This window comes from Lepidothrix coronata, unplaced genomic scaffold (genome assembly GCF_001604755.1).
Source record: "Lepidothrix coronata isolate B3197 unplaced genomic scaffold, Lepidothrix_coronata-1.0 Scaffold116, whole genome shotgun sequence".
In the NCBI taxonomy this organism is placed as follows: domain Eukaryota; kingdom Metazoa; phylum Chordata; class Aves; order Passeriformes; family Pipridae; genus Lepidothrix; species Lepidothrix coronata.
Window position 1 is genome coordinate 855,868 of NW_016690296.1, and position 20,096 is coordinate 875,963.

Consider the following 20,096-nt stretch of genomic DNA (forward strand, 5'->3'; position numbering starts at 1 on the left):
AGTGTCCTGCTGCTATTGCAGCGTGTGCTGCTGCCAGTTTGGAGAACACATCCCATTCAAAGCATACCTTTTTAATCCAGCTGAATTGGCACCTGGCCAGTGGAATAGGCACTGTATTGATTCTTTTCAGACCCTGGATTTTGGGTACTAACTTGTGAGCTTTTGCAAGCTAACCACTGAAACACTACACTTTTGCACTGAATAAAAGAAAAGTCTTCCCTTCCATAAAAGTGGGAGGGGGAGATTTAAACATTAAGAGTAAAGAGAAGCTGTTCTTTTCAAATGCCACATGACAATATATATTGCACTCCCAAGTTATTGGGACATAGATTGGCTGAGGAATTTGGGCTGTTGTAAGGAGCACTCATGGAGTGAAAACATGCTTTATGGGGAGAAAAGTCATCCTGAGAGAACTGCAAGAGATAGGATAAAGAACAGGGATGTATTTTATTCTCAAATTAGGTGTCATGTGGGTGGTACAGGCAAATTCCTGATGGAAATGTCCCATTTCTTTAAGCCCACTGAATCTGGCTCGGATGCCAGCTTAGCTCCCCAGCCAAAATTTTTACCCCCAAGCATCTAATTATATAATACCAAAAAAAAAAAAAAAAGAAAATCTATATTTAGGTGTCTAAATAAAGGTGACCTGGATTTGAGAGTCAGCTCCACCTGAAGTTTCTTTAGCTCTGCAGAGGAGTCAATGAGTGCTGCAATTTAAACCCACTGAAAATGAGGCCACCTGGCAAGACAAGGGACATTTATCTTGTGACTAGCGCAGCTTCTTTGGGAGGACCTGGACCAAGGGAGGACAAAATAACTGATCTATGGCTTTTTTGTTTTGTTGTCCTTGCTCCTTGCACCTTTAGGCTGCTGTCTTAAATGGCATCAGACTTTTTAGCTGCTCAAAACCTGTTTTTAAGAGCCAGTGGTGGAGGAATGATGTGAGGCCTGAGCCCTGAGGTTTCCACCGAGCTGTGTCACGAGTGCCTGAGGAGCCAAGCTTGTGGAAGAAAGGAAAAGAGGAATAAGATCACAGGTTTTTCTACCCTTGCTGTCTCAAACAAGTTTCTTCCCAGTTTCACTAGGAAGATGAAATTCATGCATTTTCCAGGAACTTGTTGCATACAGCTGTAGTTCAAAATAGGCAGAAGGCATTGTTCTCCTTTCTTCTCAAACTGCTCGTTACCCCTGAGCAAGTGGTCCTGCTTTTTATTTCCCAAACAAGGTCCAGGAAAACTGATCTCCCTCCCTCCCTCTTCCCTGTTAGTCCAAAAAAAATAGCAAAAGAAGGTACCTACGGGATTCAGGAGAATGGTGAGGAACAGTTCACCTCCTCGGATACTTTTGTCCAGCTCCTGAGGACCCCCAGGATATTCCTTGTAAAAAATGGTGTGAGTGAAAAGGCCACAGGTCTGTCGAGGGAGCACCTGAGAACAAAAGAACAGCACCTTATAGGGATTGCCTAATCCATGCAGAGACGTAACTGACCTGGGAAAGGACTTTTGTCTCCCTTAATTCAATATTTTGATGTTTTTACTCGGTGAAAACAACAAACTGAACCCACATTCAGCAGAGCATTTGGATATGTGTAAACACACTGCTGATTTTGAGTCTATTCCGGTAGGAATTGGACTCTGTGCAGGAGCTTGGGGTTAGGACATTCCTTCTGCCTTGTTTAGGGGATCACAATTTTGGCTTGATGTGCACGGGGAATATTCAGGTCTGCTGGGACTTGAAACCATCCCGGGACCTGCCCTTGAAATGTGGGACAGGCCAAATAATTTTATACATTTTCCTGCCCTCTGTGCACTTTGAAGTGTGTGTGAGGAGCCTTCTCTCTCCTCACACACGTGCAAGGGCCTGGAGCAGTCGGGCAGGTGTCCCAATCCCTGGCTCTGGGAATTTCCGAAGCCAAGCCGACACCGGGGCCTTGGAGAAGTGTCCTCCTCGCAGGAGGAGATTACTTACACCTGCTCACCTTCCCAGGTGATGGATTTCTAATCCTTTCATGCATAAAGATGAAGCAGAGCTGGAAACACAGGTCTTAGGCAGTTTAATGACTTTCCCAGAGTTGATAGCTGGTGGCACCACAAGCACGTTTGCAGTTGCCTGAGTTCGTATGACTATTTTTTTTCTCCCCTCTGCTAAACTGGCTGCACTGCTTTGGCTTCCTTACAAATCCTGTATCACTGGGAATTTTAGTGGTGGCTGGGAAAGCTGAAGCCCAGCAAGCCCAGCCCCGTTGGGAGGCCCTGCAGTACAAGTGTCTGAACATGGAAATGCAGTGTACCATGATGCCATTGTGGATGAAGCCCCGTCTGTACCGTGCAGGCTTCAGGTGTGGATACTCTTCCGTGCTGGTCACTCGGATGTGCCAGACCTTCTTCCAGGCCTCGTACAGCTGGATGTGCACGGGATAGACCCCGGAGTGGTGCGGAGCCACCGCGTAGCCCATGCCGGTCGGGATGCCGTGCTCCTGCAAGGCAGCACAGGAGGAACGTGTTTTAGGGAGGAAAAAAAACCCAGGGAATTATTCAGAGCTTTGTTTTTCCTGCCCACGGTGCAGTTGGAGTGTCCTTAGGCTGACTTGTGCCTGTTGTGTTTCACACAAGCTGAAAATGGAGGGAACTGGAGCTACAGGTTGGCAACTCCAGAGGAATAAATCATCCTCCTGGATTATGTTACGTCACTGTTGCACGGAAGAGATTTGCCATGTATTTGAATACCCATCCTGCCTGTTTGGCCCTGTTTAAAGGTTATCCAGTAAACCAGTGCTAAGCCATCAAACAGCATTAGGGCAGTAAACAGATGGAAAAAAAATTGTTGCAGTGACATACGTGGGATTTTGTTTCCTATTTCTGGAATAAGAGCAAGATTCCTCCCCTGTTTAATAAGTAAATAAATATTCCTCGTAGCTTCTGAACTGCTTATTTTTTAACATGGTATTAAGGTGGAAGCAAAAAAAAAAAAAAAAGCCAGACTCCTTTTTCATTTCATAAATATTTATATTTGGCTCAATTTCTATGTGGAAATATGTGCACTTTCATGAATATAATCTATAGGTTATCTTGAAAATATCTTCTGAAGGCACAAATTCATTTTATTCCTAGTACTGCAGGATACATCAGCTCTTTTCCATTCCTGTAAAATTGATGTGCAGAGGGAAATGGCCAAAATATGAGAAGATTATATGAGGTTTTGTGTCCTTCCTCTTGCCCACATTATCCATTGATTACTTTAATTCCAGGAACAGCAGGTTCTGCTGGGCATCTTCAAGTACTTAACAAAGAAAGGGTTTTGATTCACTGACAAAAATTAAGTTAAATCTGTAGGGAACACTTGTTCCAACATCACATAATGCAACCACTTAAAATTATCCATTCCTTACTAGTAAAGATCTTGAGTTACTGGCTGATCTTGTAAAAGAGAAACCCAAACTCCCCCTTTCACAATTTGCTGAGAACAAGATGTAATTTCAGCCTATTAATGCTATTACCTACTTGAGAGGCATGAGTCAGTTTAGGGGGGAAATGAGGGATAGCTCTACAATGAGAAATGTTAAATCACCCTGTTCCCTATTTTTTTTTTAGCCACGAATGCGTATAAAGGAAAAAAAAATCTGTACCTAAAGGTTTCATAAAGTCTGGCCATTTATTACCCTGCCCGAGTGGTCTGTGACGCTCACGCTGTTAAACTGATAACTTAAATATCCTGGGTCAACTTGAATCTGCAATCCTGCTCCAGGCCTGTGCTAGGGAGTGCACAGAACCCGAAATGGGAGGCAAATGTGTCCCGGGGCAGATAATGAACACCCTGCCCTGAACGGCAGATCCAAAGGGAGGAATCTGGCTGGGTATGCGCAAGATCCTGTTTATCTGCTTACTACTTGATGCTGGTGTTGCCATGGCAACGGGATGGTGACATGGTAATCTGCCATTCACAAATAAAATGAGGCAGCTTTTCGTGAGTTCTCGACATGAAAAGGAAACGAGCCTCTGAATACAAAGCTGCTCACTCCATAGCTCATCCCACAAATACATGGCAGGCACTCGGATACCCGGCATGGCTTTAAGGAGAAACAACTAACAGACAATCACATTTCCTTTGGTCAGTTCTATTTGCAGTTTGCTCGGGAAAATTAAATGCTGTGTGTCCTGACTGCCCAGGACGGTGTTATCCTATATGTGCAGACCATTTACAGGCCATTTTTAGAGGCAGTCTCTTGTGGGCATCTCTCCTTCCCAACACTGAGTGCAGATATTAATAGTGAGGCAAATTAGACACTTTTCATCACGTGTAGATACTTTGCCTTTGATATGTGGTCACTGGGCTTCACGTTCTTGGTATTTAATTGGTGTATTAAAAGCCCGTGGTTTCCTTGTGGTTTGAGCAGCTCCGAAGTTTCGGGCCGAGGAAGTGCTAATGTGCATCTGTAGTTGGTTTATAAGAGGAGATTGAAGCCAAGGAGTGTTTCTGTAAAGGTTCTGAATTGATTTGTTTTGTATCTGTTTCTTTCTCCATATCAGATCACAGCTCCCTTGACAGTCAGTGAGAGTTTTTTTTCCCTCCTGTGCTTTGGGCACGTGCACTCACAAACGAGCCCAGAAGATAATCACTGAGCAAACGAATCAAGGGATGAAATCAAGAGCTACAGGCTTTGGATTAAATATATTCTACTTGGTTTTGTCAGATAGGGATGTACGAAAAGGAGGAGGAAGAATATCTTGTTATTGATGGCCGTGCAAACTCGGTTTGGTTTATTTTTGGAATATGTGCTATCAGAGACTTCTGCTTGAGGAATTTGTTTACCTATTGGTGTATCCATTGCATTGCCTACAAACAAAGACAATAATACTTGAGGTATTATCAGTTTGCACAGTTTAATCCAAGGCTCAGTGTCTTTAAAGGGTTTTGGGATCCTCTGAAACAAATGCGCGTGGAAGGGAGTCCTTTGAAGGCTGTTGATTTTACTAAGCCCCAGATACACAGAGGTGGCCATATCTGCACTGGAATCAAGGCAATTATTTACCTAATTAGCAATTAGTTCTGTGTGTACAAAACTGTTCAGGTGTCCAATTCCTACACGTGTTCTACATGTGCTTTGTCAGTCCCAAGCCTGATACTCTCTTGCACGGAGAAATGGCTGTGATGGGACTTGGGTGCAGGTTTCCTGACAGTGTGATCTGGTTTAGTTTTCTTCTAAAATGATAAAGGCAGGAGGAGCCAACAGGTCTTAACAAACAGAATTTTTGTGTCTTATTTGGGATCTTAAGCAACCTTGACTGTTGTTCTTGGATGTAAAGATGTGCACTCCCTTCCTGAAGACCCCGTTACCTTCTTAGTCGTGTTTGAAACAAAATGAGCAGAGAAATACCACACTAGGCGAGGAATTAATGTGATCACACTTCCACAGAATTACTGCAGCTTTCCTTGCAGAAACTCACACAAAGTGTCATCTCTACCTGCAGCTAAAACAGGAGGTGGGGAAATACGGTCGATAAATGAGAAACGCAAGAGGAAATGGCATCAGCATCAAGCTGTGTCCCCCTGAGCGTAATACTAAATGAAAATATTAGAAAACAAACAAAACACGTGTAACATCAAGCAGATTTTACAGGTATTGTCCCAGATCTCTAATTTAAATTTGGATCCACGTTGTGAAGTCAAAGAATAATGAGAAGGGGTTTGCTTTAACTTGGAGGACTTGGAGAAGTGCAGCTGTGGAATGGGGAGTTTCTTTCCCAAGTAATACATGATGCTAAGGATGTGAAATCCAGGGAGGAATCAAACCCACTCCAAAGTCGTGGCTGGGACCTCCCTGATAGCCGTCAGGAAGGCTGTCATAGCGGGAAGATGAATTTCTCCCACAAGAGAGACTTTCACAGGAAGCCTTTTGAAAAGAAATGTTCTCGTAAGTAAATTGTACAGCTCATATAGATTCAAGGTCAAGGGGTTGGTACAACCCCTGCCCAAATGTTAGCAGGAAATAAAAGTGTAATAACAGCAGCCTTTCACTCACATCAGCTCCTTATTTATAGGCACCCTAAGGAGTCCCTACCCTTCAGGAGATGGGCTTTATCTTTCTGGAGTTGAAGTTAAAAACAGACTCTATTACCAGCTCTGTTTTCAGGCTATGCTATAGATTTTACTCCTAGAGGTGGTTTGACCTAGAGGACTTCATGTTTCCTGAAAGCATGAGGAGAATTTCCCCATAGGTTTAAAGATGAAGGGACTGTGTATTTTTGAGATATGGATTATTTAAAAAATGACTCTTGCATTTAAATTCTCGACTCTGTTTGGGTCTATGGGCCAGGCTACACAAAAGGCCATGCCAGGAATGAGGCTGACAGCAACTGTAGGAAGGAAGAGAAGTCATCCAAAATGCCTCTATACTAACAGGAGACGGGAAAGGGGGAAGTCTGGCAAGAAGACTAAACAGTTAACCAATTTTTAATTAATTTTCTTTAAAGGTTGTTAGGAAAACATTTTCATAAACAAGGCAATAAATTGCTTCCAACTGCTCGTTCAGGCATCTGCCTCTGCCTTTTTCCCCATGTGCCTTGGCTCATGTGAGGGGTGGGAGGAGGGGGCCCGGCCTCTGGGAGATGGGAAGGGCTGAGATTCCTGTTCCCAGAGCATCTGGGAAAGCCCCACTGTGTCACTCTGCTCCTCTGAGTGGCTCTGGTTGCTTGGCATTCCTTGGCCTCCTCACAGACCACACAGTGTCTCTACCAATGCCAGCATTTGGTAGATTCCAGGTTTTCTTTGTCCTGCTCAGTAAGCCAGTAGAATTACCCTGAAAGGGCTGTAAATAGTACAAGTGCTCTGAGCTCTGGGCCATGGGAGGAGGATGGAACAGAAACCGCATTATCTGGCATGATTAGCAAAAGGTTAGCTATGTAAAAAGCATATTTTCAAGCAGCTCATTTTAAAAAAGCACAGTGAAATCCAGCAGCTTCCCTCATTTGCTTTGTCAAGATTTCTCCCAAACCATACACGTGTAGGGTTCACTGCAGCTTTCTCCCTCCCCTAGTGAGGATGTTTGTGCCAGACTTCAGGGAACTGATAACCTGTGTACAAACTCCTTCCTAAAGCTTAAAAGGTCAGCTGGTACCTGCTGAGTTCCCACTGCTTCTGTTCCCTGTGATCTCACAAGGATGCTTGGATGAGGGGCTGCTCCCTCCCCAGAAAACCTAGAAAAGGCTAAGACAAAATTCAGCCCAAGTCTGAGTCACTGAAAGGCTCTTTTTGGGCTCAGTTTCTAACCTTTCTGCCTTTGCTTATCTATGTAGATGCACAGGTGTCATATACAAAGGTGTCCTAGTGAATCTTTTGGGAACTTTTACTCACTATTGCAAATTCTTTGTTGAGGATCATCTGCTCCACCAGCGAGGACTCGTTGTGGAAGAGGTGGGGCTGCATGTGACTCCACATGTGGGGAAACCACCAGAACTCATCCACTGATCTCAACAGCAAGTCATCACCTTCATCCTCCTCCTCAGTCCCTGCAAGAGAAAGAAAGGGAGGGGGAAAAAATGGTAATAGAAAAGCAACAGCAAAAAAAAGGCCCATAATTGGTTTTTAAACACAGGAGAAGCTGCCATAAAACCTGGTGTCCTTGCCCTGAGTGTCTCACTGTGCTCGGGGTGTATCACACAAGGCTAAAAAAAAAAATAGGAGGCGTTGTTGTTTTTTTTTTAGTGTATGTGATCTTAAAAGCCCAACCTCCCCCTTTTCTCTATTGGCCTAATTTTAATGCCACACTGTCTTTACATCACCATAACCTGACGACTTGGATTTAGTGGGACAAAACAGTGTCAGGAATATTAATGCTGGTTGCCAGGTCTTTTGAAAGCTGGACAAAGGATGACGCTGGATCAGTATTAAAGCAGGACAGGTTCAGCATATGTCTGCTATTTTCCATTTTGTCCTGATAATAATGTCACTGTTAAATACAAAATACTCTTAATAAAGACAACATATGGGTGATAATGAAATCTTATCAATGCCACCCCTCCATCCCCCTTGTAACTGCCTCTTTATTAGCCTTGGTTAATTGAAATCTGATAATTTTTGGTGAAGTGTGAAACAAGTTTGCAATAGTTTCAGAATATAATTAGGTGGAAAGCATGCAGCAGCAATGGCAAAGGGCTCCCAAATGTTTACTAGGGCTCAGTATTCATTCAGTTTTTGCCAGATTTAATCTTGAAGTCAAACCAATCAAACCTCCTGTGCTAGTGAGGAGGATCTGCTTCAGGCAGAAGAGAGGATGTGTGGTTATATCCCAGAAAACCTTCCATCTGGGGAAGGGTACCATGCTTCTCCCACCCTCTGCACATGTGTGTGCCCTGCTTTTTAAACTGGAAAGGCACAGTGACATTCCAGTAACTTCACCCTCAGATAACTCCACGACGTTTGGTTTATTAGCAGCTCTCCTCTGTGTTCCTTTACCATTTAAACGCTTTCATTTTGCTCCAGTGGAAGGAATAATTGCCAAAATCGGGGTAGTGAGGCAAACACAGAGATCTTGTCTTCTTACGAGCCTTTTTAATGTGTTGCAAAAATCACTGGGAGAAAATGCTGCACGGATGTCAGTGTTTAGTTGGCAGGAACAGGCAGAGATGCCTGTTCAGTGCATGCACTTGAGCTCTTTGCTTTTATTATTCCCTTCTGCAGTGGTTTTTGAAGAATGCCACTACACAAGGAGAGCATTCCTTTGAAACTTTCTCCCGGAGTCCCTGAATCCCTTTGCTCCCCTCGCTCTGCCAGTTCTAAGGAAGTTGCTCCCACTGATGGAAGTGTTGCTGGAAAAAAGAAAACAACCTTGTTTACCAGGTAATTCCTTACTGGAAAGAAAGGAGGGGTGGCTGTTCCCTCTGTATCCTGCATTTGTTGAGTGACTGCCGACTTGTTTTCTGGGATGTGTGGTTCACCTGCAGTCACTCAGGCACGTGCAAGGGAAGAAACTTAACACAAGCTTTCAAAATAGGACAGAGGAGAGAGAAAATGGGGCTTGTGAAGCAAGTGAAGATATTTTTGATAAGCCAAAGGCAGGGATGAAGAGGAAAAAAGTGGCTATTTGAAATATATAAAGAACTACAATCATCTCACAGAAGATTTAGGTCAGAGTATAATTTAGTGCCTTACTAGCTTTTGAAGCAGAGTGTGGTTCTTGAAATAACGTCATTATTAAAACCTATGCTTTAAAATCCTATTTTTTCCTACTCATTACTCATACAACTAATCAAACTTTGCACTTTTTTTTACTGTGACAAAAATCAAACAAGATGAATCATAACACTTTCCAGTGTGAAGAGAAACAGCCCCATCCTGTAATGGCAGAGCTGAAGGAGAGAGGTTGGAAGTTTAACAGTTGGTGGTGGTGTTGCTTTTGAGGACAAATTTCTTTGCAAACCTTGGGAAAGAGTATTGTTCGAGTTTATGAAGTCTTAAGTTGTGGTGTTTCAAAAATAATCTCATGTCGAGTTTTAATGGAGCATTTGGTGGGTGCTTACATTGTTTAAATATTTTTGCCCAATCCCTTACTCAGAGTACTGGAGGCAAAACCTGGGATTTTGAGGTTTAATTTCTTGTACCATCAACACTGTTTATGTGACTTTCTTCATTTTAACCTGAAATCATACACCTGCTTTGGGATGTGGAGCGCTCTTTACACAGGTCATAATTCCAAGTTCGTTTGTGCATCGTGAGTAATCCCAATATTTTAAAACCTTTTTGTCAGTGGTGTTAAATCTGCAGTGTGGAGTTTTGCAGTGCCACAGAGGGGATGGTGTTGGGGAGATGAGCAGCGTTGCTGATGTGTCAGCTGTTGTGGTACAGATGTCAGCAACGTCTTTGGATGAAAACGTATCACTGTTAAATCTGCCAACACATCCCCACACTCATCTCCCTCCTGCAGTTTTAAAATGATCCAAGTCTTGGAAAGGAGAACAAACTCACACATTAAGGAAGTCAATAAGGCACAGCAGTTGCAGCCTGCTAATAAAACACGTTGAATATCTGATGCTAAAAGCGCCTCTGGGTAAACAAGCCACATTTCCAGTAATTAAAGAACACCTTTCCATGCTTTATTTATAACGAGTCAATAAAGTGTATATTGCATGGAGAATACTTTGAAACCTTCCCACTCAGCTGATATGACAAAACACCATCTCCAACCTGTAAATGAAGTGTTCAGTTAAAAACCCAGCTGCACCACTGAGTCCAGGTCCCCTCACGGAGGCGACGACATCCTTCAACTTGGAAGTGCCTCTGTGCTATTTCTGGGAGCCTGGAGAGCCTTAGGAGGATGGCACACATGCATATTCTTCTATTTTCTCTGTTATATTTCAGCATTGTATCAGCTGATGGCAGTGTACAGGGTGTTGGGATGAAGGAAGGAAAAATATATTGGTGGGTCAGAGGGTTGACTTGCAGACAGGCTGTGTGTTTTCTGCCAGCCACTGTCTAGTATGTCATAATATTCATTACAAAAATCATCCCTTTCTCCATCTCCGCCCTTCCTTGGACCACTTTTCTCCACAGTGGACACTAACAGCCACAGCCAAGCAGCTCCTGCTTTCTAGCAGCTCAGCACCTCAGGCTATTTTTGTTTGGTTTCTTGTATGAAGTGTGTGTCCAATTAATCTCCAGAAGGAGTAACTACACAGGCAGGTCGAGATGAAGTGAGGAGAACACTGTAGTTCTGTCTCCAAAGTTGCTCTCTGATCACAGGTCTGCCACTGCCTTGTTATATGACTCCAGGCAAGTAATTCCATCTCTCTCCCCCTCTCATTTTTCTCAGGCTCTCCACCCTGTACCCTCGGTCTGTTGGGTTTCCTGGCAGCAGTTGCTCAGCATTATGTGCTTGCACAAGGGGAAAACAACCTGGACTTAGGGACAGGGGGACAAATACATCATTTTGGTTGCCTTCTCCCTGCTCAGCCCTCGAAGGCTTCCTCGTCTCCCTTCTCCCAGGGTGACCTGCCTTCCTCCACAGCTGCCTCATGGTCTATGGAAGCAGGGACTGCATCATTCCCAGCTTTTAAACTCACCCTCCCATCCTCTTGCTGCCTCCTCTGCTCCAGATGAGCATCCCAGCTTCCCTGAGTGTGCTGAATGTCACTGAATGTGCTGACACCTGAGGAATTTGGAGCTGGTCCTCCAAGGTGGGAAGGGTATGGGGTTAGGAAAGGAGAAGGACAGGAGGTTCTCCCTTGCAGTGAGTCTCTTTTGGCAAAAGATCCGCCAGGGATCCTCATGGCTGAGTGGCAGTGGAGGGAAGTCTGAGTGGAGGTGCAGCAAAGTGTTAAGGAGGAGGCAAAAGAGGAGGAAAAGACATAAAATGTTTAAAAAGGGCTATTGTGCTGGGGAGAGATGGAGCAAAAATGAGAAAGGGGCCGTGAGGAGGAGGAGGAGGAGAAGTAAAAGTGCCTAATGTTCCATGGGAACAGTGCAAGTGTGCAGCCTGTTACTGCCCCCGGTGTGGAGAGAGCAGGGTTTCAGGACAAATTCCTTTTCATGTTGTTTTCCTTTTATCATCCCTCCTGATCTGCAGATCCCTGAGACAGATCACCTTCACAGGCACGACAAAATCTTGTGCATCCATTCAAATGCTTCTGCCTCTTCAGAGGTTATGAAACAGGATTTTTCCAATCTTTTATATTTCATCATGCCAGGAAAAAAAACCCTTAGCACGTCTTCTGTGCTGTCCTGTGGAATTAAAGATAACTCAGCAGCTACTGTGCCTCCTTTATCACTCAGAGATTTACTACCACACATCTTTCAGGAAAATACCAAGGGCATCCTCATGGACCTGAGCAGCTCATCCATAGTGCACCTTTACCCCTTTGGACACTGGCTGCTAAACTGGGGGAACATGTATTTCCCACTGCTCCACTGGCTCACTGTGTTATTTAAAAAGGGCATGTTTAAAGCTAGGTTTGAAATTCTGTCCCCTATTTAACTGCAGCTACCTGAGAGCATGAAGTTCCTTCTTACCTGTGTGGTAAAATTTTCCTGAAAATCCAAGGTTGAAGGTAAAATTTGCAACCTGAGTGCGCAGTAAATTTTGAGTCTCTAGTAAAGCCTGAAATAAATAAGAAATTAAGATGCATTTAGAAAAGTTGATATTGATTTTTGGAATGCCTCGTTTTAAAACTTGTGTCCAGCTGAGGAGATACAAAAAAAGAAGATACTGTTAAAATGCTTCACATTTTATTTTGGGCTCATTCTTTTTTATGAGACTGTTACATCAGGGTCTGATGGTCTAGAAATGCTGTACCTAAGTACCCAAGGAGGGGATGGTTCTGTGGCTTGGACCAAGATATTATCCACTGTGGCAGTGATCTATGGCAGGACTTGCATCCAGCCATTCAGAGGCAGCAATACACTGGCTCATCAAGTCCCCCCTGCTCTGGGTTATTACTGAAGCTTGATAAAATGTGCTTAAAACCCGAAGTAAAATAAGGAATACTACTTGCCATCCAGACAGGGAGGCACTGGGGTTTACTTACCTGCAGAAACGTTATGGATTGTGTCTGAATAGCAAACTGAGGCCTGAGTATGAATGAGCAAAACTCCAGTTTTTATCAACAGTACAAGTGATGTCCAGGTCAGGAAATAAATCCCTGTCTAAATATTTTTAGTCTCTCCTCCAGGTAAAAGATTGGCCCACTCTAAATGAAATGGAGGGAAAGGGTGTTGCTTATGGAGGAAATAGGTGTAGTCCTGATCAGCAATCCATTTTTTTCCTTGGACATGTTTCCAGTTACTAGAGAAGGAGAAAGGATGGTTCGGGCTGTGTGAGCTATTTACATTTACTATGAGTTGTCAACCTGGCACTGCTTCTAAAGCTGCTCCTTGTGCACTTCCAGTCACCAGCCCACAGAATGTGAGCGAGCTACGTGTGAGATGGGCAGTGCATTTATCTCCCTATTGGTCTTGCCAGTGCCGGATGGGTTATAAACTCTTATTTTCATCAATTTTCGGTGTCTCCATTATGTGGCTCTCGAGAACTTTTCCTGTTATCTATTAATAACATTTCTATCGATCACGTTCCTGCCGAGTTCAGCGATAAAATGACTGCGGTGCTTTCCACACGCTCTCCCAGCCCAGCTAACGCTGTCCCTCGTTTGAAAAAAATTACATTTTGTGTGGTCATTACTAATTTCGCTTAACATTCCGGGAAAATAGGGTTTTTTTTGCCTTTTTGCTGAGCCCACTGCTCTGATTTAAACTGCAACCACCACCACCACCTCCACCTGGGACAGTAAACCAAAGTTATCTCCGGTCCGGTGTAAATGATGACACCGGGTTTAAGCAGCTGAGGTGTGTGAGTGTGACACAAAAGGTTGGCAGGCGTTGTGCCTCTGCCTTCATTTTTTAAATAGAACCATTTATTAGGAGGCAAAGGAAGGTGTAAAGCAAAGAGGGTGTTTACCAGCTGCAGCAGCCACCAAGCAAATTCCTCTCCTTGCTAAAGGAAATGAAGTAATGCAAGGACAGTAAATCTTGTGCTTTAGCATTAAATATTAAGGTAGCAGTATGGTTTGCAGCCTGTCTTGCCAGACATTTAGTAAGTTGATTGTCTCAGCCCTGTGACAATTTCACATGTGGGACTATATTTACATAATATATAACAACTAAACGCTCACTAAAATGTAAAACCTCAGAGATCAACACCACTGTTAGCTGAGACATTGAGGAGAACCCCCAGCTGGCAAAACCTGGCACTAAATTGACACCATTAAAGTCAGACGCACGGCATCTGAGTCATTGCATTTTAGAGCATCATTTTCCAAGCTGTGTACAGCATTTTAGATACGTTGAGAAAGACTGATGGGCCGAGCAAAATCGATTTAATTTCCCTTTGAGGAAAGAACATCTCGAGAAATTACCGTCACTTAACATATAGTGCAAGGAGGTGCACGAAACGATCATCATTCTATCAGCCTGGCTTTTCCCTCTCCTTTCCCTCACATCTCCATAAGATGACAGAAGTGCAGGATGGGCAGGAGCCTTCCCGCCCGGTGAGGTCTCACTGAAAACACAGAGCAAAGATTAAGATGTAAATCCCATAACCTGCAGCGTGTCAAGCGTTTTTCTCTGTCTAAAGGGCACATCTGTCACTCAAACTGGATCTGGCTTGATCCTAAAGACTTTTTTTTTTCATTGCCATTTCCATATATGCATATTAATTTATATAATGTGCAGCCAAATTTCAGTTTTGTGACCTCACCTCTTTTCAGTACTAAGAAGATCTTGTCAGCTAAACCAGTCCAAACTTATTTTGTCACTACTTGACTGTTTGGGGGAAGGGGAGTGATGTCTTCTACATCTTTAATTATGAAAAAACAGTTAAATAGATCATACTTAATCATTCTCCAAGGAAAGAACCACGGAACTCACCTGCACATGGAACACGTTTCCATGCCAGGCTAAGCAAACAGTGGGTGTTTTTTAAGGTAACCTAAGCTGTTCTTTCAAACACAAACCCTTAATTGCCTGGAATCTCTCAAAAACTCACGGTTTTCATTCCATTAATTGATTCTTTGCTTTGTCAATGAAGCTTCTCTCTGACACCCACAAGACACAGTTTCTTCTTTATGTTCCATTTACATCCAGCAGCCTTTTACATTAATCCATATAATTACCTTTTGTGGATTTGAAGTTGCCATGTCTTTATTCTTCATAATTGGTGCATCTATTAGGAAGAAGTGATATTTTCCTGCTCTGTCCTTTTTAATTATAACTCTGTCCTTCATTTACATAATAAAGTTTTTGGGGCGATTTCTGCAGGAACATTTCATGCCTAATAGGAAGCAATTTGCTTTCCTTCATTAAGTACATTAAAACTTCATGCCCCAGACATCATTGACTGTAAACATTTGATTCTGCTCGAATTTAATGCACCAAGGCATTTTGCTCTGCCATATTAGGTTTATTTATGTGCTCTGCTCTGGATTGTTAGCTGCTAATGAGACTTGGGCTCTTATTGCTCTAAGGCCTGAGCACTAACCTCATTTTAATGAGTTCATTATTTGCTGCCTCCTGAATGGAAGACAACAAATTTTCCTTTTAATTAAAGGTCAAAACACCTCTGGCTAAGGAAAGTGTAGAGGTTATCAAATCCTCAGAGAAGGGAGAAGAATGGCCATTTCTGATTTTGGTGCCAAGCATGGGCAGGCCAGGCTGAGGTAGGAGGTGTTTCTCTGGGGAGCAAAACTCCGAATCTAAGCTAAGTGATAACAACACTAAAATGTGGTACTAGTTAAAAAAAAAAACAACCACAAACAAAACCAAACCTGAAAGTCAGCCAAAGTAATTAAAGAGGCTTTACTCCTCACCCAAAGGTCCGGATGGATCAATAGTGCTGCTGAAGCGTGAGCCCTTCTTTGCATGTGCAATGATTTATAGGGTGAAGAGGGCAGAGCCAGATTAATTGAGCCAACAAAACGTAAGCTCATATTTCTTATGGGGGAAAGTGAGGCAAAAGTGGTCAGTGCTGGGGCCGTTTGTAGGAGACAGGTGGGAAGTGCAGCCCTGGGTTTGTGTGTGTGTGCGAGTGCTCCGACAGGGGGTTGGAAGCACAAATGGAAACTTTAGTTAAACCAAAAAAAGGTTAATGATGGGTAATACTACACAGATCCTTGTGTTCTCTCTAGCATTCCATACCTGGTCACCATCCTAGGGGCAGGCTGGCCAATACTGGTTCATGGGCAGGGAAAGTGTTCGAGACAGGAAGGGCAGAAAGCCCAAGACGTCATTAAAGCTCCTGGTCAAACATGCGCCCTTCCAGAGGCAACACTGGGAATGGGAATTTTGAGAAGCAGCAAAACCTCAAGGTCCTGGAGGTTCCTGTCCCTGTGGTGATGATGCCCAGAGTGCCCAGCCTGTGGGGCATTGCAGGCATTTCATTCCATGCCCAAGGAAACACGATTCTGAGTCACTCTAGAGCCTGTCCATGAGGGCTGCACAGTGTGGAGGGCAGATGAGAAAGGATGTAGCTCTTCACTCCGTTTGGAAGGAGATCAAGGGAAGGAGGGGAAGTCAGATATTCCTGTTTTCCATTGCATCTGTAATTTGCTGTCATCTTGAATTATTTTGCTTGCACAAACTCGTTCTAGGAAGTGCTTCTGGCGTGGGAGGATGTGCCAGTGCCTGGCATCCCAGGGGTACTTGGCCAAGGTTACGTTGTCCCATCACCTGCTGAGGCATATGACTGAGAATCTTGTCAAAAATGGGCTCACTTGCCATTACTCAAAGTCATTATTCATTTGGGAGCAGATCCTAGTGCTGGAAAGCGATTCCACTGCTGCAGGTTTTTTCTGTCTCACGTGTGTGTATATAATATCTATATATATGCTCACTAGATACACTTTTCTATTTCTTTGTATGTGCTGGAGATAGAAAATATGTGCAAATATTTGCACATATCTAACTTCGACATTACCTCTGCTTTGAGCAGGGGCTTAGATTAGATCACCTCCAGAAATCCCTTCCAACCAAAATTGGTTTTCGCTTCAAGACAGTTTTCTCAGGCTTCTCTGGCACATAGCTGTTATTAATGCCAAGAAGTCTTTTAATGCATTTATTCATTTTTGTCCCTAACATCTGTCCTTAGTGCTTTTGCAGTTATAGAGCCCTGAGGTTCATTCCCAAGCTGTTCCTTGCAGCAATTTGCTGGTGGTCTGTGGAAAGTTGGAGGACTACAAAGTAGTAGTTTTGCTCTTGATTTCCAACTGAAAATTTGTAGGGAATAAAAAAAAGCAGAGAATGTTTTCAGCGGTGTTTCTCTGCACTGCAAGCAGCTGCTGTCAGGATGTGATTTTTTTTTTTTTTTTAATGCCCCCTCCCGCCCCTGCCCAATCCCCGAAAACCAAGCCAAGAAAAAAAAAAAAATTAAAAAATCTGACCATGCCTGATGTGGTCTTGGCAATTTTCAAAGCCAGTGGAACCGGAATTGATAGGAATACCACAAAATAGTTATAATCATAGTAAAGATTGGAAGGAAGGTGTACAATAATAACTAGCCACTTCTTTTTTTAATTCTGATAGGAAAACTGAATATTGTAAAGAAAAAAAGTGCTGTCTGGCCTGACATCACTGACGAGGTCACTGCAAGACCAGGATTCTGGGTTTCTTATTTTCAGCTTTCAGTTTGGAGCCCAAATTTCTATCATAAGGGGGACAATCAGCTCAGCTGTATCTGCACTTGTTAAAACACGGCTTGGGGAGGAATTACAAACCCCCTGAAGCCGAGGGGATGATTTCTGTGTGGGGAGGATTTCAACCCCTTCACGTGCTTGTAAGGGATAATACCACAGAGCAGGAATCGTGAGGAATTCACATTATTGACGCACTGGCTGGAGTCTGAAAGGAGTTTAGGGGTTGAAGTTAGTCCAGTCTTTAGTGGGATTTTGCAGTCCCTCACACTGTGTGCCTGTGCCAAGCCTGGCTGGAATAGCTGGTAACCAGGGCCCGGGGCAGCTGCCAACCCTCACGGATTCGTGTTCCCTCTGGAGACACTTTTCACCCAATGCTTTACACACATGGTGTCATTCCCAGTCCTGGCTGCCAGAGCACTCAGCACAGCAGGATTTGGCCCTTGTCCTGCCTTCCTGAGAGGTAGGATTGCACTTGTTGTGTATTTATTTCTGTGAAGTGCTATGCTAATCTATGGTGCCATATAAATAATTAATAGGCAGCTCTGGGATGGGGCTGAGCACAGCCAGCTCTGTCTGCAGATCCATTTTTTATTATAGAGCTATTACTTGAGTTCTGTTCAGCATTTCCCCCGAGTTGGCTGCCTTTGTGTGAGGTCTGAGAGGATGTGTGGGTTTATTTGAAGCAAGAAGAAAGTGATGATTTGCACTCGTGTGTAATATGTTTATTGCAAACAGAGAAATTTATTTTTCCTTTATGAGTGGAATACCCAGTTTATCAGCTCTACTTCTGCTGCTGTTTTGTAACTCTGTCCTAAAGTCAGGAAACTGCCAGGAGTCTACTTGCCTTTAATTCAGCACAGAGGAATGCATCTGTCCCAGCAAAGGTTCAGCTTGTTTCAGCTGAATGGGATTGAATGGGGTGGTATTGCATCAAATCTACTACCTACTCATGACTGACTGGTTAATAACAACTCTGAGAACTCTGAGGGTGCCTTTTGGTGAAGTATTAGACGAGAGATGATGCTGGAATTGTGCCACAGATACCCCAGCAAGTGAGAGCACCTTGACCAACTGCTCACGTGTGGGTGCGCAGACATATAAAAATATCCATGGAAATTGTTCAGTCCCTCTTCTTGGAAAAAGGAATTCATGGCCTTGTTAGAACACCTAGCAGCAAAAAGCTCAAATGAAGAGCAAGGGGACAGGCTAACAGGGCAAAAGGTACAAATTAAAAGTAAAGAGCACGAATAAAAAGCAGGGTTTGTTTTAACCAGGGCCACACAGATGAGTTAATGCAACTGCTTCCCATTCTCCAGCCGTGTCTGGCTGGGGAAGATCAAAGGCATTGGGCAGGGCTGGGAGCATGCACAGGACCTGCTGCTGGTCCCACAGGAGCAGGGAATGGTTGCAGCGGTTCCCTGCCAGCAGTGATTGCTGTCCTGTGTCGGCGCTGCCTGCTGAAAAGATTTACAGCCTCTTTGGGAAATCACTGAGGGGCTCCAATATCAGTCACTGCCGATTCTGAAGGATTTTTTAGGAATACTAAGCAAATCTGCTGACAAATCCTGGAAGGGGGAAACCAGCAGGTGCCCAGGCTGAGAATGGGCGGTGGTTCCCGGGGGCTGTGGGGACCCTGCTGGCTCAAGGCCCAGGGCTGGCCAGGATCCTTCCCCTCAGGTTCCTGCAGCCGGGACAGGAGCTGGGGGCACTTCCAGCAGAGCAGTGAAGGGCTTTAGAGCTTATTTCTTATCAGTTCAAAAGCTGAAGCATTTTCAGCGAAAGAAATCTGTTGCAGAAAGGCCCTTCAGGCTGGGGAAGCAGGAGGAGGCAGGTGGGGTTCGTCTGTCTCCGGTTCCATTGCAGAGCTGGCAAGGAAGAGGCCCGAAAGGCAGAGGCAGAACCATCGTCTCAGCTCTGATCAATCACCAAAATAACCCCTAAAACAAGTATTGAACGAGAAAACCGTCTCGAGGCTTTAAAGGGACCAACCACATCAGGGTTTAAAATAGTGTGTTAATAAAAAATTCAGGCTCAGTGGTCATGATCCTGTTGCAGCAAAGTGTACTGTGTCAGCCACTGTGCTGCATGTCACCAACAGGAAAACCCAGGGAGGAGTTTAGGAATGTTTAGGCCATGCCAAAGAAAGATCAAAGTCTCCCCTTCTTTGGCACAAGACAAATACAGAATAAAAGACAATTAGCAGCAACAACTGCAGTTTGGTTTAGTTGTGTGTGCTTGCTTTATCTTGTTTCTTGGTTGTTCAGAATTGCTTCCTTAAGCAAAAAAAAAACCCCAAAAACAAAAACCCCCAACTTGTTATAGGTGGGCACTCAGTTGCTGTAAATTATTTAAGGACTGGTCTAATGGAGACTACTTTATTTATCTTCTTTCATTTGTGGATTTGGATCTACTAAGCTTTAATCAGAGTAGTTTTCTGTTCCTTTACCGCCCTTGGAAATAATTTACTTGGAAAACTTGTCATAAAAATAAAACTTCCTTAAAGTTCTCAGCATGGACATTTATCTCAAAATTCTGAACTCCTACCAGCAATCTCAAATTTCTGCTTTAATTTACTGCTTTACAAACTAACTGATGTATATGCTTTGTGCTGGGGAATTAAGCTTTATTTTTTTTTTCCAGCACAGTTTCAATCATAAGGAGAGATTGGAAGAGGTGATATATTGAAAATTCAGGTCTGTCCTTCAGCTTTTGGAATGGGCGTGTTGGCACAGTGATGGATAGATCCAGTGGCTCCAAGAGAGTACCTCCATATGTTTAAATAAGAGCTTCTAAAGCTTTTAAATGGGGAGGGGGGGGAAATGAACTCACAGCAGGTACTAATTTCTCTTTTCCTGTTGTCAGTGGTAAAAAACAGGAATGTCCAAAATATCCAATCCGAGAGCAGAAACACACCTTTCCTTGGCAATT

The 20,096-nt window shown here is 43.7% G+C and overlaps 1 protein-coding gene across 2 annotated transcripts in view; it reads right to left on the minus strand.

The window, feature by feature from the left end:
* Window positions 1-20,096, minus strand: part of NDST4 (N-deacetylase and N-sulfotransferase 4) — a 66,925-nt gene that overhangs the window by 20,884 nt on the left and 25,945 nt on the right. For both annotated transcript variants that reach the window (XM_017825207.1, XM_017825206.1), the window contains exons 3-6: window positions 12,001-12,088; window positions 7,351-7,505; window positions 2,291-2,476; window positions 1,299-1,427 (exon numbers count right to left, since the gene is read on the minus strand). In XM_017825207.1, the coding sequence (XP_017680696.1) occupies window positions 1,299-1,427; window positions 2,291-2,476; window positions 7,351-7,505; window positions 12,001-12,088 (558 nt within the window). The remainder of the gene's footprint in view (window positions 1-1,298; window positions 1,428-2,290; window positions 2,477-7,350; window positions 7,506-12,000; window positions 12,089-20,096) is intronic.